Source organism: Mchenga conophoros, linkage group LG20 (assembly GCF_057382185.1).
Source record: "Mchenga conophoros isolate Kocher_MC1m ecotype Shallow Benthic linkage group LG20, M_conophoros_male_GT1.1, whole genome shotgun sequence".
In the NCBI taxonomy this organism is placed as follows: Eukaryota; Metazoa; Chordata; class Actinopteri; order Cichliformes; family Cichlidae; genus Mchenga; species Mchenga conophoros.
Window position 1 is genome coordinate 4,449,345 of NC_140545.1, and position 22,889 is coordinate 4,472,233.

At 40.1% G+C, this 22,889-nt stretch overlaps 2 protein-coding genes across 3 annotated transcripts; both read right to left on the bottom strand.

Moving 5' to 3' along the window:
* Nucleotides 1–1,517: 1,517 nt before the first annotated feature.
* Nucleotides 1,518–8,919, bottom strand: slc25a33 (solute carrier family 25 member 33). The gene is made up of 7 exons (XM_085259932.1): nucleotides 8,709–8,919; nucleotides 6,828–7,001; nucleotides 5,625–5,702; nucleotides 4,418–4,518; nucleotides 4,155–4,221; nucleotides 3,178–3,458; nucleotides 1,518–3,063 (listed from the first exon to the last, which is right to left on the bottom strand). The coding sequence occupies exons 1-7, from the start codon at nucleotides 8,747–8,749 to the stop codon at nucleotides 2,864–2,866; spliced, it is 942 nt and encodes a 313-aa protein (XP_085116058.1). The 5' UTR covers nucleotides 8,750–8,919; the 3' UTR covers nucleotides 1,518–2,863.
* Nucleotides 8,920–12,810: 3,891 nt separating this feature from the next.
* On the bottom strand, nucleotides 12,811–22,095 carry spsb1 (splA/ryanodine receptor domain and SOCS box containing 1). Of its 2 annotated transcripts, none has more exons than XM_085260170.1 (3): nucleotides 21,868–22,095; nucleotides 17,515–18,395; nucleotides 12,811–14,364 (listed from the first exon to the last, which is right to left on the bottom strand). In XM_085260170.1, the coding sequence occupies exons 2-3, from the start codon at nucleotides 18,206–18,208 to the stop codon at nucleotides 14,237–14,239; spliced, it is 822 nt and encodes a 273-aa protein (XP_085116296.1). In that variant the 5' UTR covers nucleotides 18,209–18,395; nucleotides 21,868–22,095; the 3' UTR covers nucleotides 12,811–14,236. The 2 variants fall into 2 exon arrangements, with proteins under 2 accessions (XP_085116296.1, XP_085116298.1); XM_085260172.1 differs by lacking the exon at nucleotides 21,868–22,095 and adding an exon at nucleotides 21,303–21,474.
* Nucleotides 22,096–22,889: the final 794 nt, after the last annotated feature.

Consider the following 22,889-nt stretch of genomic DNA (forward strand, 5'->3'; position numbering starts at 1 on the left):
CTATTTACTCTGCTTATTTTTTACTAATATTAAAATTTGTTAATTGTGAGAAAGATTTTTAAAGAAATCAGGAAGGGAGAAAATACTTTTTCATTGCTCTGTGTATTTGAGAGATAAAATGCAAAACAGAGCTAGAGCAACTCCCTCTCTCTCAAATTTAAATATTAACTTAAATAATCGTGAGTTACCAAGGGCTTTACTAGTAAATATAAAAACAGTTTTTAAAGCCTTTATAAAGGGTGACCTATCAGGAAGTCACACCCTGTATACGTTTCCTAGAATGGGAATTCCACATGACAGCCTTAGCCGCAGTCCTTTGGTCAGAAACCTGTTTGTGCTGGTTGGAGAGGGCCATGTGAGTGAATCAACTAAAACAAAATGCAGCAGAAAGGACAAGTTCTTGATGATTCACCACTGAGCACTCAGATGGTTTCCCAAAACGTGTGACTAACAAATACCTGCTTTTATGGCATTTTTCTTTCATTTGACGAGATGTCTTAGATGATGAGGCTGTGGTTTTGTCCCCCACACATGACAACCCCATCCCAGCACATGCAGATATAAACAGAGCTAAAGCCAAAGCAGATCCAAAACTACTTGTAGAGGCTTAAAATGACCTTGAAATGAACTTCATCCAATCAAGAATTTGCGATGGCAGTTGTTATGTAGTCCAAATGCAACATGGCAGTCAAGGCCACCTTACTCAATTATTTTTGAAGCCTGTGTGGACTCTAAAAATAAAAAGGTAAGGTAAGTCAATATTTGCTTTCATTTTGAAACAATACCCTTTGTCTATGTTGATAAAGAGATATAAAAGCCTGTTATTATTCAATAATAAACATGCCATTTTTTGGAAATGATATCTCATGATAATGGGTGATGTATGGGGAAGGAGCACACACATTTCACACATTAAGCTGACTCTTAAAAAAGTCAATAGTTGTAAAAGCTCTGCTGGAAATGTCTGTCTCTCACATATGTAGAGGGACTGCAGCAACCACCAGCTCAGTCATTCTGGCCTTAAACTAACCCTGATGGTTATTTTTCAATTAAAAGTTGAACTCTTTTAGGCACTAGGCTTGAACTTCGCAGTCACTGATAATTCTGTGACCAGAGTGCAGTACCATCATCATACCAGCCGTAACAAGCAGGCTGCTCACAGCTGATGGCTATTAAGTATTTCACAACTTCTCTGATCTGTGTCCTGTTTACAAAAATGGGCCATTTCTGTTACACTGCAGTTTCCAAAATAGGTACTTGTACACCTGCAGCTAATACGTTACCCATGTTTTCTACTGGATATTTCCCATTCCCTGGAGTAGTGATCAGCCTGAACCCACAAACATCTGCTCTGCTTTTACACTGAATGTACTTTTACTAAAAATCCAATTTGAGTTCTCTGAAATTAAATAAAAGCTATAGTTTGATGACATGAATTTCTCTCTTTGGTCAATTTATTTATCCAGCCCAATGAGGCTGTGGTAAACATCTTGATGTGTACATGACTTAAATTTCACTGCTTTTAAGTAGTGCTTTATTTGTGTTTCAACATCTGTTCTGAATGTCTTTAACATGCTCGTTAAACGCTCTCATTTTTATAATATAAAAATAAATAAAACTAAACACCTTCAAAAGTGAAACAAGCAAACACACTCTGGGAACTAAACTAGAACAAAAAACCCAAAAACCACATGCATGCAGACTTCCCCTAAACTGGTGGTTCTCAAACTTGTTCTGTTCACACACTAGAATTTTTGGCAGTCAATAACAATTAAAAAAAAAACTAAAATGTAAAAACTGCCCAGATTGAATTAAAAACAAACTTGTTTATTTCTCCCCAGGTTCTCTGTGTACCCACTCGCATTTGTTCCCCATCACAGTTTGAGAACCACTGCTTAGATCTATCATCACACAGAACAGTCTCACTGGCTGATTAGTCAACACCAGTGACGCTTTTTTGGCCATTGTTATGGATGAACACATACACAACATCAGGCTTTACTCAGACACGTAGACAATAAAACACAAGATGATCGCACACAGGGTAGACTAAATAAAGCGACACTTTCGTGTTTACTCGTAGTCAGCTCAGTGCCTCGTTCAGTCCACTTAGTTTGAGGGATTTTTTTGTATCGTTGCGCAGAAAAATGCTCATACTTCATGCTTTATCCTCGTTAACAGATAAGGCAGATTTTTACAACACAACTATTTTGTCAGCCAACTGATGCATTTTATTGAGCCACTGGTCAACTAACCATCCATGTTTTCATTATATTGCAAAAGGTGCCTATTTTCTCTTTTCCACAAAAGAAAACATACAGTTAAGTCTGTATATGTGTAATATATTAATGAAAAAATATGATACATTTCTCTGTTAACTTAAACTTTAAACCCAGCAGATTGTGGCAAAGTATAACAAGAACCAAAAATAATCTAGAACTGCACTTTTCAGTGCTTCTCAATAATATTCCTTCAAACCTGTCAAATCGTGCATGCTGGTGGAATTTCCACTGATACAAGGAAACAAACACGATCCAAAAACAATAACAGAACAAAAATAATTTAATTAACTTAAAGTTAGTCCTCAGAGAAGATGACCTTTTTCCACAGGTTTGGAGGTTCAATGAGTACCATGACCTCTTGTGTATTTTTAACAAGCTAACAATATGTCAATAAAATGTTGTGTTTAGCTCTTTGGACGACAGTACAACCTGCTTTAGTTCCATCTTGAGAGTCTTTGTAGCACCACATCAAAAAAAAAAAACTATGTGCTGCATTTTCAAAAGTCTATAGGCCCAGTGTGCTTTGGGTTCTGCGTGACATCCACAGTTCGTCAGGAAAATCCCCAGTTTCAAACATGTCTTTACTTGGAGTCTCCCAGCAGATGGACAATGAGTTCATATGTGGAGAGGACGATGGCTGTGTTAGGGATTTGCCTAATTAGCTGTGGAACGAGTCCTCTATAAAAAGCTGCATAGCCTTCTTCCACTGCTATTAACCTCCCTGTCTGGAAAAAATACTTGTACTTGCTGCCTTCCTCGCGCAGCCTTGTCCGAATGACCTCTGTGGGGACACACAAGAAGAATTGGAAAAGGTTAACTATTAAGTTTCCTCTTCTCTGACGTTAGTTATGTTGTAATAGGTAAACAATGGGTGTGGGTGTGTGTGTGTGTTTACCGTGTGGGTAGGCTATGCAGGATGCACAACCCTTTGAAAAAGCAGCTGCCATCATGAGGCTGAGGAAGTCTGACGCTCCTTTCTCCTTTTCACCGTTAGGCGAGCTGAACTGCCTCTTGGCGAGTTGTTTCTTCAGTGTCTCATAGATGAGGAAGCAGATCATTGTTTCTGAAATGCCAGCGTAGGACGCAGTCAGGCCACGGTAGAAGCCCCGGACTCCCTCTGTTTTGTAAACATATCGAGCACACTGCAGTGCATTCATCTTCTTCTCTCCTCTGGCTCTGAAAAGTTAAGACATGCTCATTAGTGACAAAAATCACATGTGGTGAAGGGGTTAATGGAACAATCATGGTTTTTTTAGTCATCCGTTACAAGTATCACAAGACACCAGAGGCCAAGAACTGGAATAAATAAAAAGTTGAAGTCATAATGTAAAGTTACAAAAGAACAATTTTCTTATTGTGTGAATGCTTAGTCAACTGGACACTGAAGCATCATCGAGTTTCCTTATTGGGATGAACAAGCAGCTGGTCTAACCTTGACTGAATGTTGCTTTAAGTTATTAAACCCTCCTTCAACAAGCTGCTCTTTGTGTTACAAGATATGAGTTTTCTCTTCAAAGACAGCCTGAACAGACCTGCTCCTGTGACCTCACATGATACTACTGCCCTGTACTTGGCAATGCAAATATGGACTCCTCTTCTGCGTGCAGGTCAGTGCGTCAGCAGTGTGTATTTATGGAGCTGGGTCACACGCTCAGCCTCGTGCACTGCAGAACCCAAGGACAGTACCAAGAAGGTAGGCTCAATTAAAGGTTTCTGTTAAGGTCACGGTATATGGAGTACATTCATACCCACTGAGACTCTGGAATAGGCCAGACCGTTTTACACAGATCTGAAACTGAACACTACGGTGTCTAAAGAAAAACTAAATAAATCTTATACATACGAGATAGAAGAAATGAACTGTACACCTACTTTTTCTCCAGCTGCATCCTGGTCTTGACCATCCAGATGGGGTTCATCAGAGAGTTGGTAACAAAAGCTGAAAATAGGAGCAAAATGAGGATATTCAGTATTATCCCTGGACAATAATATATGAAAGTGATCCCATAACAGCAGCCAATGATGAAGCTGTCCACATGATATACAAATATAAGTGATAACATTTTTGCACAGAACTGAAGTGCGTTACATTTTACTAATGTTAATGACACGCATGTCAAATTTAGAAGTCTCACCTGCAACACCAGCAGATGACATGTGTACCAATCCACTATTAGGGACAAACAGCCCATTGAACAGCTCTTTAGATTTCGAGTATGCAGCAAAGTAGATGGCTCTAAAAAACACAGAAACACAGACTGTTAAGAACTCTGCACAGAGGCATCAACGTGCTTATTTATGGATGCCTTTTTTTAAGAAAAGTAAATGTGGTTTCATAACAATTATGTAATGACTCCATTCAGGCTGCTGTGAGCCTTTGACAGTGCGCATCCAGAGCAATCTGTTCCCTGCCCTCTCTGCTTGGCTTCTGGAACACACAGTCATTGCACCAGAACGAGCTGAATAAGCACTGGGCACAACATATGCCCACAGAGCTGCTCTGAATATCAGCTGGCCTGAAGAGTGGAGAGACAGTGGAACTACTGACCAAAGGATAATCCTGTGGTTACTAATTAACCAACAGGGAAAAGTACCTGTACTAATCAATAACCTTTTTCACTTTAACATAGTCCCAAAGTCTAATCGGCTTTTAGGGCATAAGTATTATGACGATTCATTTCACACTTTTATTGCTGTTGTGTAGCAAAGTTTACATTCAACACTATCAGCTCCGGGGAAACAGGAAGAAGTACTGACTCTTTGCTGACACTAAAAATAGAACAAATGGCATGTTGTTTCACAGCCAACAATATCAACATATTCTCGCCACAGCATCTGTTAATACCAAACCTCATTCACAGAAGCCCATTTATCTAGAGTTTAAACAATTACTAATGTATAGGCAGCCCGCCCAGATGAGCAAAACAGCTCAGTCACGAAACCGAGGCAGGGGGCAGACAGACTCGGAAGTTGTTGGCATGATAACGGCTTCCTGTTTATAGACAGTTTGTTTTCAACCACGAGAAGAGAAACATAAGCAGGGTCTCCTCCTTTTTGTTTTTGGTTAGAAGTTGTGGTTTAAAACACTCTGAAGTGTCTATGCTCATTAAAAACTGCAAACTCAGAAATAATTGCTCCATTTTACTTCCTCTGCTTTGTTTATTGTTTCTGAAAAAGAAAACATCTCATTGTGCGTTTAGCTGCCAACAGGAAGTATCACTAATACAGAAACTTTTTGTTGAGACTTTAAAATAAAATAAAAAAATGGAAAGAATGTGGTGACAGATTAAAAAGAAAAAAGAGCCACTAACATGTGAACGGTTAACATTGAATTCATTGTACCTTGAAGGGGCAACACCCACAAGGTTCGGACCCAGTCCACGGAAAAGAGATCTTGGTCCCTCTTTTTCAAGAATGGATCTAAAACAGAAGCAAAGGACCACCAGACATTAAAGACAGATTTATTGAATGACCTTTAAAAAAAAAAAACAAAAAAAACCTTGCACTGCCACACATGTTAAACTGTCTCCATATTTGCTGCAGCAAGTGTCTGTGCAGGGTTGTTCCAGGTTCTATTAGGGGATTTAATCTGATAGCTGCAATCGTGATCCTGCAATCGCTCTGAGTGTTACACCAGCCCAGTTCACTTGAGCTGGTACTGAACCCAGTCCATCTGACAGCGTTTCACTTGTCACGTCGACGGTGTTCCCAGTGTTTTTTTTAAACTCTTTGAAGGAAATTTGATCTCTATGTGACAGTCTACTCTGTGTGGGACTGACCAAAGAGGGAGGCTACAACTTAAGTGTGGGTTATTTTCTGTAATGTAAACCTAGTCAATCAAGCAGGGTCCATGCATTCCACTCCTCTCATTAACACTCAAAACCTCTACTCAGTGAGAAGAGATGTTTATGTCTTACAGAATACGCAGTTTTTATAGCCTACTGCTGAGGCCGACACCAGTCTCGACCTGTTCAGTCCTCGGAGTGTTATATAAAGTTGATGGCACTGTGGTTAAAACCTCCCCACTGGAACTGCTTCTAGTCTTTCCCAGCCTCAAGCATATTCATTAAAGGACCACTTTAATGGACGCCATAAAGACTGGTTTTATCCATATCTTAAAGCTTCATAGAAAAGGACTGTTCTGTCTCTTCAAAAAGCTGGTAAAATGGAGTTGATAGGAGCAGGATACAGTGCCCCTAATCCCCACTTAATATAGGACAGGATTAGAGGCATCGTTTTAAGACTACGAAAGCAGAAAGCAAATGACAGCCTCCCAACCCACTTCCACAGACCACATAAGAACCTCACAGGAGTTTATACAACTATTTGACTCAAACATTACCACACAAACACTTTACATCGACAGGTCAGGCAAGCCTAAATACACAACAGTTGTGTGCCAACACAAATAATAATAAAGTACCCAACGCGTCACAAAGGAACACACTGTCCTAATTTGCAGGTAGGGAAATTCAAATGCCGCAGGGAATGGCTCAGACAGGTTGCTGCAGCTCCATTTGCCTGACAACAACACAAACATCTTACCTTAGGACCTGCAGCAGTCCAGGTGTGACACCCCCTGGTCGGATAACCCCCGTGCCACTCAGGGTGCCAAGTTGAACCTGGAAGACAGGCCGGAGGGTGAGGCCTGAGGACTGCAGCCGTGTCTTCAACACCTCCAGGGGACAGGTCACGATGGCTCCCATTGTACCACTACACCTGCACATAGAAAAATCAGGATTATTGGCCTTAGGACGTTTAATATTTTGCAGAGCAGAGAAGGTGATACTTCCTCAGTCCATCTATTAAATGACAGCCAACCTGCTTAGAGTAGTGAGAGTCTATTTTTTTTGGCCATACTTTGACTGAGTAGAGTGTTTTTATAATAAAAACAGCTTAAGAGCTTACTGGGCCAAGTGCAATGAACATCTACGGTCAAAGAACAGGTCATTTAGTCTGCTGTGGAAACACTGTGCGTTAACCCGACACATCTGGCAAAGGAGTTTTACAGCTCAGACTGTTTAATTACACTTGGAAAAGTGCACACAGTATTCTCATTAATTTCTGCACAAACTATTTATTTAGGTCTTTATAGCATTCTCTGGTGCAGCTTTATTAAACGTGTAACCTTGTCATTGACAAGCTTAGAAGTCTAGAAGAGATTAGATTAAGCTTCTCTGTGTCTGAAGGACAGAGTCAAACATCTTAGCAAAAGTAACCCCTGACCCAGTTGTGCATTCTCTGTTCACTAATCATTCATCCTCCCCTGTTGGGGTTGCACAGAAAAATCTACTCTTGCATAGGTAGACGTTACGTAATCAAACACACACATACACGCAACCCTGTTGAAATAAAGCGTTAGATGAGCCACCCAGGGAAATGGATAGAACAGTGCGCACAGTTGATATTACCAGCTCGACTTTAAACAGAAAAGGCTGGCTTAAAAGCTCAGCCGGCATCCCCACTTTAATGTATAATGTCTAATGTAAATTCAATTTTCATTGTGTTTTCAAGACCACATGTGTATCACTGGGCATTTCACAAGCCAAGATCAGTAAATACCCTTAAGGCCAGCCGTAACAATTTCAAGGGGAAAATGGCGTCATTAAAAAAACAAGCCAATGATGTTACACGCGACCTTAACACTAAGCCGATGCTACACGGCTTCTCAATCTTAAATATTATCAGCCTAATTACAAAAAAATACTCAGAATTTGAACAGCTGGTGCTGGCATCGCTAGTATTGATGTATGTCCAGCTTTTCAGGATTACATAGCACAGAAGGACATGACAGAGCTAAAGGCTCTCCTCTCGTGACTGCACCACAGGCGTCACAAACGCGACGACACGCTTACATATAGCCGCAACTTCACAATATCGACACACGCTTCACAATGTTAGTTTTTACACAGTGTAAAATTTTAAACACGATGTTATCATCCTCAAAAATATTACGACATCCCACAATTCCAAACGTTTTAACATCCTAATGCTAACTAACGGTAGCTAACCGGCATTAGCAAACTTCTGCACGCTAGCTCACCCACGGGAATAAAAGCCGGGGTTTTCATTGTTCACCGCGGCGTTACCTGGATTATTAGTCTAAGATATGGATTGGTAACACAAACGTTGCTCGCCTCTTTTATGTAGTTACTAAAAGACACAAAAAGCCCCACCGCTGAAGTGAAAATAGAAACGTGTCCGACTATAATTAAATGGTCACGAAGTACCGACACGAGCTAGCTCCCGTTTCTGTTTCAGCATGTTGTGGCTGTGGGCTCTCACATATAACAAATGCCTTAAATTAATCATGTTTAAAGTGGTTATATAGCTATTAAGTAACACGTTGCCCAAGCTTCTCGTGTTGTATTAACATGTGAGCTATTAATACCGTGAATTTGAAGCGAAAGCATTAATGAGACTTACCCCCCGGCGAAGAGATGCAGCAGCGTGTCTTTTTGTGCCATATTTTTCTTTGTTTTCAGAAGTCCAACATATTTTTATCACTTTTTCGAACAAAGTCGCGCTTGTACCGAGGAGAACACACTGCTATGGTTTTATGTTCCCAGTCTGTTCCTGTTCGTCTTCCTGCGTCCCTCTACAGGCTTAGTGGAGCGACAGGGTGACCTGAAGAGCCGATCGTGCTGACGTCAGAGGGCGGGCTGGTGGGTGTTGTCCGTGACGTAGGCCCATGTGTTCGCCCTCCCTGCGCCTTTGCTTGTTTCAAGTTATTATTATTCAAATTATTATTACATAAGTACTGGTCCTACTACTGGCATCAACAGCAGAAATCGATGCCTCCTGACTCCAACAAAAACACTTTTGTGTTACTTTTGCTCTTCATTGGGGAATTATAGTTTATGACTCAAACCAACTCTTTAGTGGGTGCATAGGTGGAGGTATGCTCTGAAAAAAAGAGGAATCAAAGTCAGTATAGAAGCAAGGCATAAGACAGAAATACCGAACATGCTAATCTGTAAACATATCACAGACCAATTATCTAACATTTGCTACCTCAAGCTTCTGCACATGTGCCTGTAACGAGCCTGGAAAGAGGGATATAAAAAGTAAAAACAACAAGTCTTTATCAACAGGAAGACCTCTGAGTTAACTCAAGACAAAATATCACTTAATGGCTGTATACTATAGATATGCAGCGTTGTGGCATGAGCCATCCACCCATGTTATAGTGTGCAGTAATACTTTACTGCAGCTGTTCTTACACTGAGGACAGGTAGCAGAGAGAGTTTGTAACCTTGTTTTGCACCTTGCGGGCTGTTTGTCTGTGCAACAACATTTGTCTCTCTGCCGCAACGTCGTCAAACCAGACTCACTGGCACATTTTGTCATGTTTTAAATTGCTTTTGCAAACCTGTATTGACATGTTTTTGTTATTGACGTGAGAGCACTGACACTGGAACTTAGCTTATACTTGCTATTTCCATGTTTTTTTAGTCTTCTTATTATTATTTACTTATATGTATTATTATTTCATTTGGGTTATCAACAAATCATGCTAACTTTGATTGGAAGAAAATGAGGCAGCCTCTGGCACAAGGTGCCCTGGAGATCATGTCACTTCCTACGTCTAATTTCACAGACAAATATATTTTTACTATGCTGAATTTATTGGAAAGCCTTAGTTTTTTTAGGTCTGTTACCGTTTCACAGTTGGGGCCCAGAGAAGTTAGATTAATCAGTTTTCATTGCACAAGCATAGATTCAGTCCAAAGTGCAGGAACACAGGAACACATTTGCGTAGGAGCGTTTTGTTTTTCCTCTTTCATGTCCTATAAATCATCTTCTGGCCTACCCACTTTGACAGGTAGTTTTAAAAGGGTTGTGCAATCTGAGTCTCATTAGAGAAGTTTTTTTAAAAAAAAATCAAAACCACCAACTGTTTTTATGGTTAGTTAAGTACTGCGAATGCTGACATCAAGTGACCAGTTGCAATAAATGCATATTTGGTGTGGCTGTTCATAGCTATAAAACCCATGTTTGCTTTGATTTCTTTATTTCAGGTTTTTCTAATCAATTTTACTTTAATCTTTAAAACAGGTTGTTCACTATCACACTAACATTTCTAGCATTTCTGAGCATTCTAAGCACAAATCAGTCTTCTTTTGTTGCTAAAAGAGCTGCTTAATAAGGTATGTTCTGTATAAAAAAAATTAAATTAAATTAAAACCTCTTCATGCACTGGAGGGTCTCGGTTTGTGCGTCAAAGAAACGGTCACAGGCCTCGGAGACTGATGCAGTCTTGAAAGTTAAATCCCACCCACACCCATCCCACCACTGCCTGCTCCCGACTTTACTGGTTTTACCCATTACCATTTAAAGCACTCCGAGTGTGTTTGTTTACCTTTTTTTTAAACTTGTAAACCAGCACCTATATATTTCTTAATTGGTATTTATTATATGAGGAATAAAATAAAGGCTGTGAAATGTGGTAGGACATGCAGTGTCAGGAGCCACAAAATGTGGCTCTGCATCTCACTGACATTCAGAAGACCTCGTGCTATTTATGTACCTAAAAGTTGTGGGTCAAAGGATCCAGTTTGTAAAAGCTAATGTTCCCCATGGTCTTTGTATAGTATGGCTAAAATCTTTCAAGTAAATCAGCTCAGTAACTTAGCTTTAAATGCAAATTTTAGGAGAAGCTTAAGATGTCCCCCATGGTTTATCATATACAGCAGCGGTCCCCAACCCCCGGGCCTCGGACCGGTACCGGGCCGCGAGAGTTGAGGCTCAGGTGTGAAATGTATAGTTTTCAGGGTTTTTATCGGTTTTCAGCATTATTTTGTTATCGTTTTTATCGTTTACTCTGTTTTCCTGGGTCTTTTCACGTGTGTTATGAATAAATTTTCTTTTTTTCGGTACCGGTACTAGTTTTATTTTGTTATATTTATCCGCGACACCTTAAACGCTGGTCCATGAAAATATTGTCAGGAATAAACCGGTCCGTGGCGCAAAAAAGGTTGGAAACCGCTGATATACAGTATGTATGTGTGTGTGGATGAGCTGGATTCTACCAAAAGTCCAGTGTTGAGCTGTGGCAGCATTCTCACTAAAGACAGGACAGTGGATCACATGAGCCAGTGTCTCAGATCCTTATAATGGCATCCTGTTTTCTAAGAACTTAGACAATCCATGAGTCAGTTTCTGGATCTCTCAGGTTATGCAGAACAAACCTTCTTCTTCTTATCTAGCATTGGATTGTCATAGTGTACAATGTTAATTTAACTATTAATCTTCAGTTTAACTTCAAGATTAAAAACTTTTTAAACACTCTTTTTTTTTATCTTAGCTCATATCTTGAATTGCCTCGTTGTTGAAAGCTTACACAAGTAAACTTGTTTTTCTTGTTGTTCCACACAGGTGATTTCCATTTATCCGGCTGATAAGACTTCACATCTGGTCCAGTGAGGTCACAAAAGTCTGTTTACTTAGTACTAGAGTGCAACACTTCCTGCCACAAAAACAAAGACAAAAACAAAGAAATACACAAACAAAAATACTCTTAATCTTTAGCCTTGATGCAGTCATTTGTAATTAATATCATTAATAAAGGCTCGTGATATCCATGTCTCCCAGGAAGCCATCGCAGTGTGACATTAGCTCAACACACAACTACTTCTCTCTGAATCAGCGAAATGGAATTCAGCCATTATTAATGTCATTATATACACTCATGTTTTCCTACCTGTTCACTAAAATCAGTCCCATCTGAAAGCCAGCACATAAGAATACAATCAAATTTGCCGCTTGTAGTATTTTTACCTACTAGGCATAAAAAGTATAGGATCAATGGAATACTCAAATCTAACTGGGAGGACATAAGTGTTCTTTCATATCTGCAAGTCATTTCAGTAATTGGATTCACAGCAGCTATGTTAACATTAAACAGAGAAACCCTAATTAATGACATAAATGAAGGTTCTGTTGTTTAGGAACAAAACATTAATTATTGTGATTAGTAACACAATTACCTGTTTCATGTCAGAAAAACAGGTCCAAACATAGACTCAGTGGACACACCCACGCACTGCTCCACACACTGAGACCAAACAGTGAAAACACCTGTGTGGGAGGATGATGGTAATGTAGCATCCGTTTGTTTCCTATTCTTTCCTTAAGCATCCAGTGACAAAGCTATTCCAAAATGACTGAATGATTTATTTACAAATCCATTATATTTTAGATAGGAATAACTAAACAACTCTACTTCAGTTTATAATGACACCATCTCTGCTCCCTTTATTTTAATGGTTAATCTCCATCAAATGAGTTGGAGACAGCAAATCTCAGTACTCTGTCATCTAAGTGTTAAAACGGTCTCATTTTTAAAAAAACAATTTTTTTTAAAATTAAATTTTTTTTTAAAGAATTATTAAAGTAAAGAGACCTAATAATGACCATTAGTTACAGTACTTCTAATGTAGTTTCCATACTGTGAACACAGCCAGGGAGTTTGTAGAGTACAGGAGATTGTACTGCTTTGGCTGCAGTTAAAACAATGCACACTATATAATTTGAAATCATCTTTAATAGATACTTACAAACAAATCTACAACAAGAAGTACAAATAAAAAAGGAAGCTGCAAGCAAGGAAAAGTGAAGTGTGTCCACGTTCAGCTGCTTCCTGAATGTGTGTCACATTTGCACATTTAAAAATACTAGAGACAACAGGTCTATGATATTTGCGTTGGCAATTTGACCTTTTATTACATTTGTGCAGCACGTTGAAGATTGTCATTTTTTTATCTCAGTACAGTGCCTTAAAACTTTAGCTTGTGAATTCAGGCATCTACATAGCCCATTACCTCAAACTCCCCTTGCCCCTCTTTTTTAATGTAATAAACACAAACACTACATCAATGGTTCTCAGCTATGAGCCAGTGGGACCCAAGAGTCAGTCAGCTGTTACACTAAAGTAGCTATTTCATTTGTTTTCCCCATTACCTGGCTTAATTTGTGCAAACCAGTGAAGTCATCCGATGAAGAGACTGATTTAAAAACAAAAAAACAAAAAAAACAAAAACAAAAAAACTCTTGGGCCTCAACGGCATGTGGTTGAAAACTACTGCACTACAAGAAAGCAGGAGTGATAAATGATAAAAAGACGTGACTCTATTGAGAAAACAATTCCTGCAGATGCATGCTACAAATAATCACAGTGACATTATATTTCTGTTAAAATTACTGCTGATCGCATTCCTGTCGGATGCCTGATGGCTAGTGATGCGGCCCTTTTAGATCACAGAAACCTGATAGCACAGTGAGAGGTCAGAGCAGCTCAGGGGCCTCACAGTGCACTAACCGCACTGCACTACAGACGCTCTCTATGGAGTGGTAAGCATCTCTTTTCTGTGTTGTGTCTGGAGCACTTTTTTTTCCTTTTTCTAATCCACTACCACTTTTAAAATCTTCTGATTTCTAAAAACAATTCTGTTATAATGCTCAATTTAAGTTGTTTTACAGATTGATATGTGCTGCCACCTTGTGGTCAGATACAGGCAATGCATTGCTGAGCCAATTCATCACTAGGTGTTTTAGTACTACAGCGTATCACATTTCTGAGCCTGCAAGCCATTAATGCATAAATCAGAAAGTCTGGAGGTCACAGCAGAGGTACTGACCACTTAACTACCTTGACCACAGCAACCTACAAACTGGTGACTGCCAGGGCATCGCCTGGATCAGCGTGTGCATAGTGCTCAGTGATTCCTGATTTGATAAAGTTAGATAATACAATTGAGAAAGAGTCATTAAAAACAAGATAAGAAACTGAAAAGGAGTCCAGCCACTGACATGGAAGCGTACTCATAGAATCATGAGGCTGATTCAGTCCTGGAGGCTTGAGCAATGCTGTCAAACAGGTTTAACCCGAGAATGATCCCAGAGAAACATAAAGAAATGAGGGTGTGCTCAGAATGTTGTGACTGTCGGCGGCGTCATTGGTAGAGCAGGTAGTTCTTGAGAGAGGCTGGCAGGGGTAGTCTATGGATTTCACTCAGACGCTCTCTTCCTAATGCCACCCTCACTGAACGCCTACACAGGTCCATCAGAGAGAGCGGTTCAGCTGGGGGAGAGAAAGAGGGTGATAAAGTTAAAATTATGCATTTGCAGAGACAGACGCTAATTTCAGGAGCATGTATAAGTCGAGCAAAAAGGCAGCGTGCATATCGTGTCATGTCCAATAACATTGTTTTAACCGGAGGCTGCTGCTCTAGAGAAGGCAGCAGGTTCAGTGGACTGTAGCCAAATTTTGAGCTCTAACCTTCCCCCTCAAAAACTAATTATGTCTCCATACATCAGTCATTATGATGTTCCACATTTGAGCTTAAGTTTTTTAGGCTTGAGATATTCAAAGGCACTTCACACCATCAAAACATGCACTCTGAAATAAAATGGATGATTTCTAACACAGTATTAACACATCTGGGATCCACACATGCCCCATGGACAAAAGAACACTGCAAATGCAGTTCAGCTGTTTATATGACAGCTTACACAAGTTAAATAGTAGAGTACACCATAATGCATCTAAAATATTCCTTTAAAAAAAAAATAAAAAAATCTATTGATCACATATTTGGCTTTTGTAGGGCTAGCTCAATTCCACTTCTGCAGGCAGAAGTCAAGAATCTGTCAGCAAGCCTGATGCAAACAAGAGTTGCCCACAGACAAGTTGTTCCACATTTATGACACTGCCCTCTGACGACAGTAAGCAGCTACAATATATAAGTGCATGCAAAACTGCATATGACCAATGCACAACCATGCCTGTCCCATAAGAATCATCTGGTAATACAGGCAGTTTTTTTTTTGTTTATTTGTTTTTGTTTTGTTTGTTTTTTTAAGAGTAATGGAGGTAGCAGCAGGAGAATGAAGTTTCTGATACAAAGATTCTAGGTTATTTAACTTTACTGCCTACATTTCACTTCGTGAGCAACAACATATACGCCGTCTCAGTTTATTTAAAAGACAAAAGTCTTCAGTGCCAAATACTGGTACACTACAGTTTTTGTCATATTTTAAAATGTAGAACATAAAATGTGTATGTGCGGAACAGATGGGCAAAAGACCTGCAACTGACAAATAAAGGCTATCTCATCTCAACTTTGCAACTCTAGTATACGTATTTTCTCCAGGTTTGGACTTGTTTGAGACAACAAAAAGTGTGGACTTCAGCTGCTGTGGCAGCTCTGCACATTGGATCAAGTCACAAGATTAACTACATATAATGATACCAAGTGCGTTTAACAAGACTACTTAAGATTAGAGATCTCCCTGCTCCAAATACAACAGTTAAAAAAAAAAATCATCAACTTCAAAGAGGCTTTTATGTATATGACAGTTTCTTTTATTCAGGCTGAAACTAGGTCAAGAGATCTGAGCTCAACATAAAAATCTAATGAGCACAGAACACTTGGGACATCCGGGTAGTACAACATGTTTCAATAAGCACCATCTTTCCTCACTGAAACCTCATGAGCCAAGGAATAACTGGGATTAATCCAACTGGAGTCATTTCTTATTATTTGTCTGATGGGACAACTAGCATGTTGTTTTTTGTACACTTACATAAAGGATCACCTGGTTCTGATTAAAAGCAAGCCAAAGTGCAGGCAATGACAAGAAGGGGAAGTTTGCAGCATGTCTGTTCATGCACTAGTTCAGCACAGGACACAGCTGTCTGAGGTAATCTCAAGACAACACCTCAGACAAGGGATACATAAGAAACTGATTTTGTCAAATATGATACCATTCGCTCATTCAGGCATAACCATTAATCCATAATTGAGAAATGCGGATTAGAAAAATGACTAAATCTGCAAAGCCTAACACAGGGTACCTTTACCAAGAAAATGAAGTAGACAGAACAACCAAAACACGAAGACAGTGTTGTCATTTTCCCCAATACCCATTAGTAGGTTTCCCCATGTAGGTGAAATGGCAGACAGCGGAACAACTAGAATACCTACAGAAAATGTACCAAACCAAAAACATTGAAGAAAAAAAAAATCCCCATTCTGAGCTGGCAAAGAGGGAGGATTAAAAACTGAAAGTAAGACAAAGGCAACCTCAGACAGATGTTAACTTGATGGAGAGAGCTCTGGGACTTGACAGGAGTTTGCTATGCACTCTATTAACCTGAGAAACCTGCAATTTTAATATAAAACAGATTTCCTCTTACAATGCAACATGTAGCTTATGATACGCTTGGAATTAAGTTTTTATTTGCCCGTCTCTTTAAAATCTGGCCATGAAGAGGGCAAAATGTAGTTTACTTGTCACAAAATTAATTTTGGTCAAAGTTCATTTGAAACAAAGAACTGCTTAAAGTGAACTTCTGAAACTTTTTATTTGTTGTCTCACAAGTCCTCACTCTCCTGTCTTTGCTTTTGTTACCTTTGAAAAAAATGTTACCTTTGACTGCTTTTGTTTGCACTTTGTGTTTACAAATCTTTCTCCTTCTTTTGAACAAACAAAAAAAGAGTCAATAAATGAATGAACTAAGCATATACCACACCTTTTTAGTGATAGCTGACTACTGGTAACTACTTTTTAATCACACTAATGGTCGAGAAGCTGCCATGCAGGGCCTGATACTTTGAGCAGCTTGACATTGGTGGCTTGTCTAAGGATGATTCTGTATTTCTACAAAGGGACCAGGAATTGAAACACCAGCCCTGTGATTTGAAGACAACCTGCGCTTGTGCCTCTTCTGAAGTAGACAAAGACTGAGAGAGAGAGACACCACATACTTATATATAAATATATTACATTTCTACTTTAGAGTGATCCAAAATCGTTTACCAAAACTGAGACATTTCCTATTGCTGCCAGAGTGGATGCAATGTCAGACTTTAATAGTGATTTAACTTCCATTTTATGTCTGATATCAGGCAAATTAAGCCAGAGAGGCATCTATATATAAATTTCTAAGTAATCTGGACTGAACAGCAAGATAACACTGTGTAATGATATATGTACTGTTTTACATAACATTTAGAGAGGTAGCCACACAAATACAGTAATGCTACTCTTTGGTAACATGGCCTGTTTAGACACTGGGACAAGCCCTAACTGTTAAACCTCTTTTTATTGCATCAATAAATCCTCCCACTGGTTAGGTGAGCTCAGTAAACAAGAGATCACAATGACACAGCTGAACATGACAGACAATCTGAACGGGAGTAATATTTAATTTAAAATTCATACTTACGATCAAGTCCATTTATGTACCGGATTCGTATTTCACAGTGTCCCCACACAGCACTCACCACAGGGTACAGCTTCCTGCCTTTAAGTCCTCTGAATGCCACCCCTAAATAATGTCCATCTACTATATAACCAAGAGTCCCCTCATCCATGTCCAAGACTACTAAGAGAGAGTCTGGTATTATGAAGGTGTCGTCTGGTTCAAGGAAGGCCGGGTAGGGTTTTGCTGGGTGATTTTTGCCATCGTGGTAGAGTTTACTCCTGCACAGGTCCCAGCCCCAGGATTCAGCATTACTTCCTACCAAAGCTGTGTAGCCCACTGAGTGTAGAGGTGCGTCACTTGTAGCCACTCCGACCACAGCGTGTGTACCCCTTTGGCGCATGGCCCAGCTTATCTCCCACACATGCAGTCCCCTTGTGTAGCCAACACGGCCCCGGATGGCGTCCGTGCTCTGCGCAACAGGGTGCCGGTGGAACACCAGCTTGTTGTCATCTTTGACGAAGACGTTGAGGGAGCGGTCATCATTGTTCCACGAGTGTTGGACCTGGATGTCCAGGCTCGCGGGTGGCATGTCCAGCAGCAGATCCAGTCGTGATGGCTTAGTGTGATTCAGGGCCTGTAGCTCCAACTTCAGGGGGCTGAATGCTGGATCCCGCATATCGATGGTTTTAATGCCACCTGGGACTTTCTGCCCCATGCTACAGGTAGATATAGCAGCTCGTTCTTCCTCCTCTTCCTCCCCCCGCTTCCTCAAAGACTAATGGGGGGAGTAATCAGCCACAGACCCTCTATTCCAGTGTCCTGCGGTCACCTAAGATGCAGGTTTGTCCTTTTGCTTTGTTAGATGCAGACAGCCAAGGCCAGATGACGAGCTGGAAGCCAACCTGATGAGGTCAGAGGAAATGAAAGCAGAACAAAGTTCAAACTAATCTGTTTAAGACAATGACAGCATTAGATAAAACAAAACATCATCAGGATCCGTATAAGGAAAACAGCAAGTCTTATGTACCCTCAAGAGTGACTTTGCTCTCATGACTGACTGCATTTAACATAAAGAAGGCACTGTCATATGACCAAAGATATAAAACCAAGTACAAGATAACATCATCATACAACAGGAAGCAGGCATCTGTTGACCACAGCCACATTTCTACAACCTTAACAAAAGACATCACTGCCATTCATTTATCTTTAACTTAAAACTCTTCAGCTTTCATACAGTGAGACCAAGGCAGAGTCCCGCCCCCCCCATTTAAACCAGTTCAACAGTTTCAGTTCTTATGCTGAGCCAGCCAAGAAAGACAAGACCAACGAGTTCTCATCACTTAGTCAACAGTGTATTTGCTAGATTGAAACGATTTTGTATAATGGATTAGACTCGTCACAGAGAATAGGCTGACCTAGTTAAAGTGGCAGTTTGGACAGCTACAGCTCAACATTTAATAACCGACAGATTATAGATGCCATCTTCAGGGTCTTATAAAACAAATGGCTATATAGGTTTGGGCGAGATGGCAGCATCCCATAAAATCCATGACAGGAAATTTATCCTATTGGTGTTATCACTTTATACTATTAGGAATGTGTCTGCTTAAAACTCTTTTTGATATGAGCACAAATGTATGCTTCAGTTTTATTTTACCCAGAAGTCAACGTTCATCACACTGCAGCAGATAAACTGTGATAATCAGCTTTGAATTTTTGCTTAACTGAATTCATTTATTATAGATGTAGAAAAACAACCACATAATCCGACTATGCCTGTGGCTCGATGTGGTTGTGCAGACCGACAAAACTTGATTTTTTCACATAAATTTAACCGTCTGGATAAAATATAGCTCCAGATCCATGCAGTGTACATAGCTCTGCATGTGTAAGTGGTAAACACCCATGTTATTGTGTTCTCATTTTGGCTAAGTAATTTAATTTGGGATTACGTTGCACAAACAACATGAAAAACATTCAAGTCTTATTTGATTAGTTGTCCTCAATTTCATGCATTACTTTACCAACATTTCTTGAAAAAGAAAAGTACATCTGAGAACTCACGAAAACTTGACGTTGCCAATTTCGACCATTTATCAAGTGGCTGATAGGCCAACCCTGAATGCAACAAAATGTATGTAATAAAATCAACAGGAGTTTTTGCTCTGCGGCATTACAAATGCGATTAAATCTTCTAATAGTGCTGGCTTTGGAAATGTTAAAAGAGCATAAAAAGCAGCATTCTCCACAGGATAACATGACGCATCAAATGTGAAAGTGAAATATTCCCACAACCTCCACAAACAGGGGGAAAAAAGACAGGAAAAACTCCAGCCATTTCCTATTATATTGCTGTCTAGTCAGAGGGCAACAGGAAAAGCTGTAATAAAATGTCTGGTTTTAAAAAAAGTTTTAGAGAAGCACAGCTGGACAGGAGCTCTTTTGAGGCAGAAATAGTTTCAGCAGAGAAACTGGACAATAAAAGCCTGATGGACTACCTTCTCATTACTGTTAAAGAAAAATGAAGAATTTATGTCTTCAAATTTAATTTTCATACTAGTTTTTCTTTTTACAGCATGAAGCATGTTTCCCTTAATAAGCCCAGAAGCAATCAGTAGCAAGATTAGTTTGGAAATAATATCCCAAAGACATATGTGACTTTTGTGGGCCCAGGTGTCACAGCTGCAGCTTTCTGGGCTTCCCGTTTCTGCCCATGTTGCAGCAAAGCTGTAGAGAGCATTGTGTAATGTGGAAAATGGTGCTGCAGGGAAGGCCACTCTAATTGAATTGTAGACAAGAGTTCATTGAGCAGTGCTTTGGCCTTTCTTCTAATGCAAGTAAACAACCATTTAAATGGGTCATGTCTCTTTAGTGATTGGAAAGCAAGGAGGGAAGAAAAAGCAAGCAGTGGGTGGCCAGCATCTGAATGTAAACAATCTCTTTTTCGATGGCTGTCCAGCATTCATGGAGAGTGAAACATGTTAATTTGCACACTCTCTGTGCCAGGAGTTTACCATCCCCCCCTCCCACCGCACAGGGCCACCTTACAACGCATGCAACATTAGCAGGCAAATCAAAAATGCAAGAACAATAAGAAGTCGTCCCTGATTTCATTTGGACTTCAAAACAAACATACCCACAGGGAGTATAAAAGACGGCTTGCGGAGGGGTGTATTTGGGCTGGGATCCTAGCCTGGGTTTGTTTAGGGTTCGTGGGCCCCCCAAATGGTTTGAAGCTGATTAAAATGCAGAAGGACAGGCCTCGCCGGATTTCCTGAGCCAAGGAAACATTTGTTTCTATCCGGGAAAGTTGATTCTGTTCATCTGGACATCACTGAACATGCATCAAGACACTTGTTTCTATTGTAAGGCTCAATTTAGACCAGGCCCACCTGAACTTAAACCACAGCCTGTTTTTCTGATTTCCTGAATACATACAGGTCAAGCTTTAATAAAGACAGTCATTGTGTCGCACAGGAGTGCATTCAAGAATTTAATATAGTCTGCTTTGTTTTGAGTTTTAACTTTTTGTAGTTTGTCATCACCACGATTTAGCACAACGCTATAGCTAATGCAACCTTACACAGGCATATGAAGATCGCCTTTCAAGTTAGAATATCCAGGTTTTGTTGATTGGTTCATGTCTAACTAAACAGCTTTAAACAGACAGCACACACGTTCTGAAACTGAGGACAGACTATTAGCATAAGAGAAGCCAGGTATAACAATAGTGCCTCTACCTCCAGGCCTTGACTAAACTGGTACCAACACGCATCTACAACAGCCCGAATAAAAACTAAACTTACTGTGTGAAAGTAAAGCGTGCTGGCAGCTGAAGCAGCAGGGTGTGAATGAGCGTATGTAGGCCTTCTGGACACTTATTCCTCAGAGTTTTGCCATGCTAGCTACCGTAAAAGCAGCCTGGGCTTAATAGTTTTAAATGGACCTGGCGACCGTGTGGTCCGAGCTCGTGGAACCGTCCACGCGCAACTACAAACAGAAGAAGCGCGTGAGTCAACCGTTTCTTACGGTTGGCCTTTCTTTAGCTTCGGTTTTTTTTTTCTTTGTTTACCTGAAACTCGACCGCCTGCGAAACATTTGTTATCCGACAAACAGCAAAAACCGTCGGCGTTAGCTGAAGCAGCTACACAATATGGCTAATGTTAATAAAAGAGAGAAGGGGGGGACGAAGATAGTAACCAGTAAACTGTGTCGCTATGTCTAAACTGGGGGAGGAGGCTTTGCAGGCGTTGTTTTATTTTTTTATATCAGATATTTAAATGTGATGTAAAGAGAAACACTAGAAGCGAAACAAACGTTTCGACACAGTAAGCACAAAAACACAAGAGGAAAAGCACACGGCAAACACACCTTGTTAAGTTGTGAGGCGGCAGCACAGTGGATGAGACCAGGCACGGCTTCAGCTACTCCATCGTAGTTTTCCTCTTCCTTGTGCTCTTACCTTTTTTCCCAGGCTGGGCATGAATTAGGTGAAATGGTGATGGCTGCTCTCTAGCAGCTCTCGCGTCACGTGGTCAAACGCTCCCAGCTGCTAGACCAGATTAGGACCTCCCCACAGAGCGGCTGCAGCTACAGCAAAGATGGCTTCGTGTTGGTAATGCAGTTTATGCTGATTTTCTTTAGGCCATAAATGTATTCACGAAAAATCTAAAATAATATGCGGTGCCGATATTTAATCCGAAGTGAAGATGTAAACCCAATTATAATATCAGATTCTAATACATTTCACTGCTGATATGAACACTTTCTAGAGAACTGTTTTGTTATGCTAACCTTTCTGGCGTCTTAAGATAGTGAAAAGGTGTATTTTTCATAAGATGAATCCGAAGATATATGTATTTTTTTTAAATGGTCCTACAGTCCAGTATCATGGGTTAAATTATTTTTAATTTTTTGTGCATGTGGTCAAAGATGTGTACAAATATAAAAATATTTATCAAATGCATTTACACTCATCACGAGCTTTGCAACTATATTTGTTGAGTACAATAGTCAGACTGGTTTGAGATGATAGCAAGGGAAAATTAAATCATATAACCACTCATTACAACCAAGGTGTGCAGAAGTGCATCTTACACAACACATCAGACCTTAAAGCAGATGGGCTACAGCAGTAGAACACCACACCTGGTGCAGATCCTGTCAGCTAAGAACAGAAAACTGAAGCAACAATTCACCCAGGTTTCCCAAAAGTAGACAACAGATGATTGTGATCACACATGGAAGTTTATGAGGTAGATTTCCTGCCGAAGCATAAACCAGGTGTAAAGCAGCTCTGAAGAACAATCCAGTACTAATAACATGTACCTAACAAAGTGGCAGTGAGTCCATATGTAGATACTAAACAATCATACACCTCATCATGGACTTGA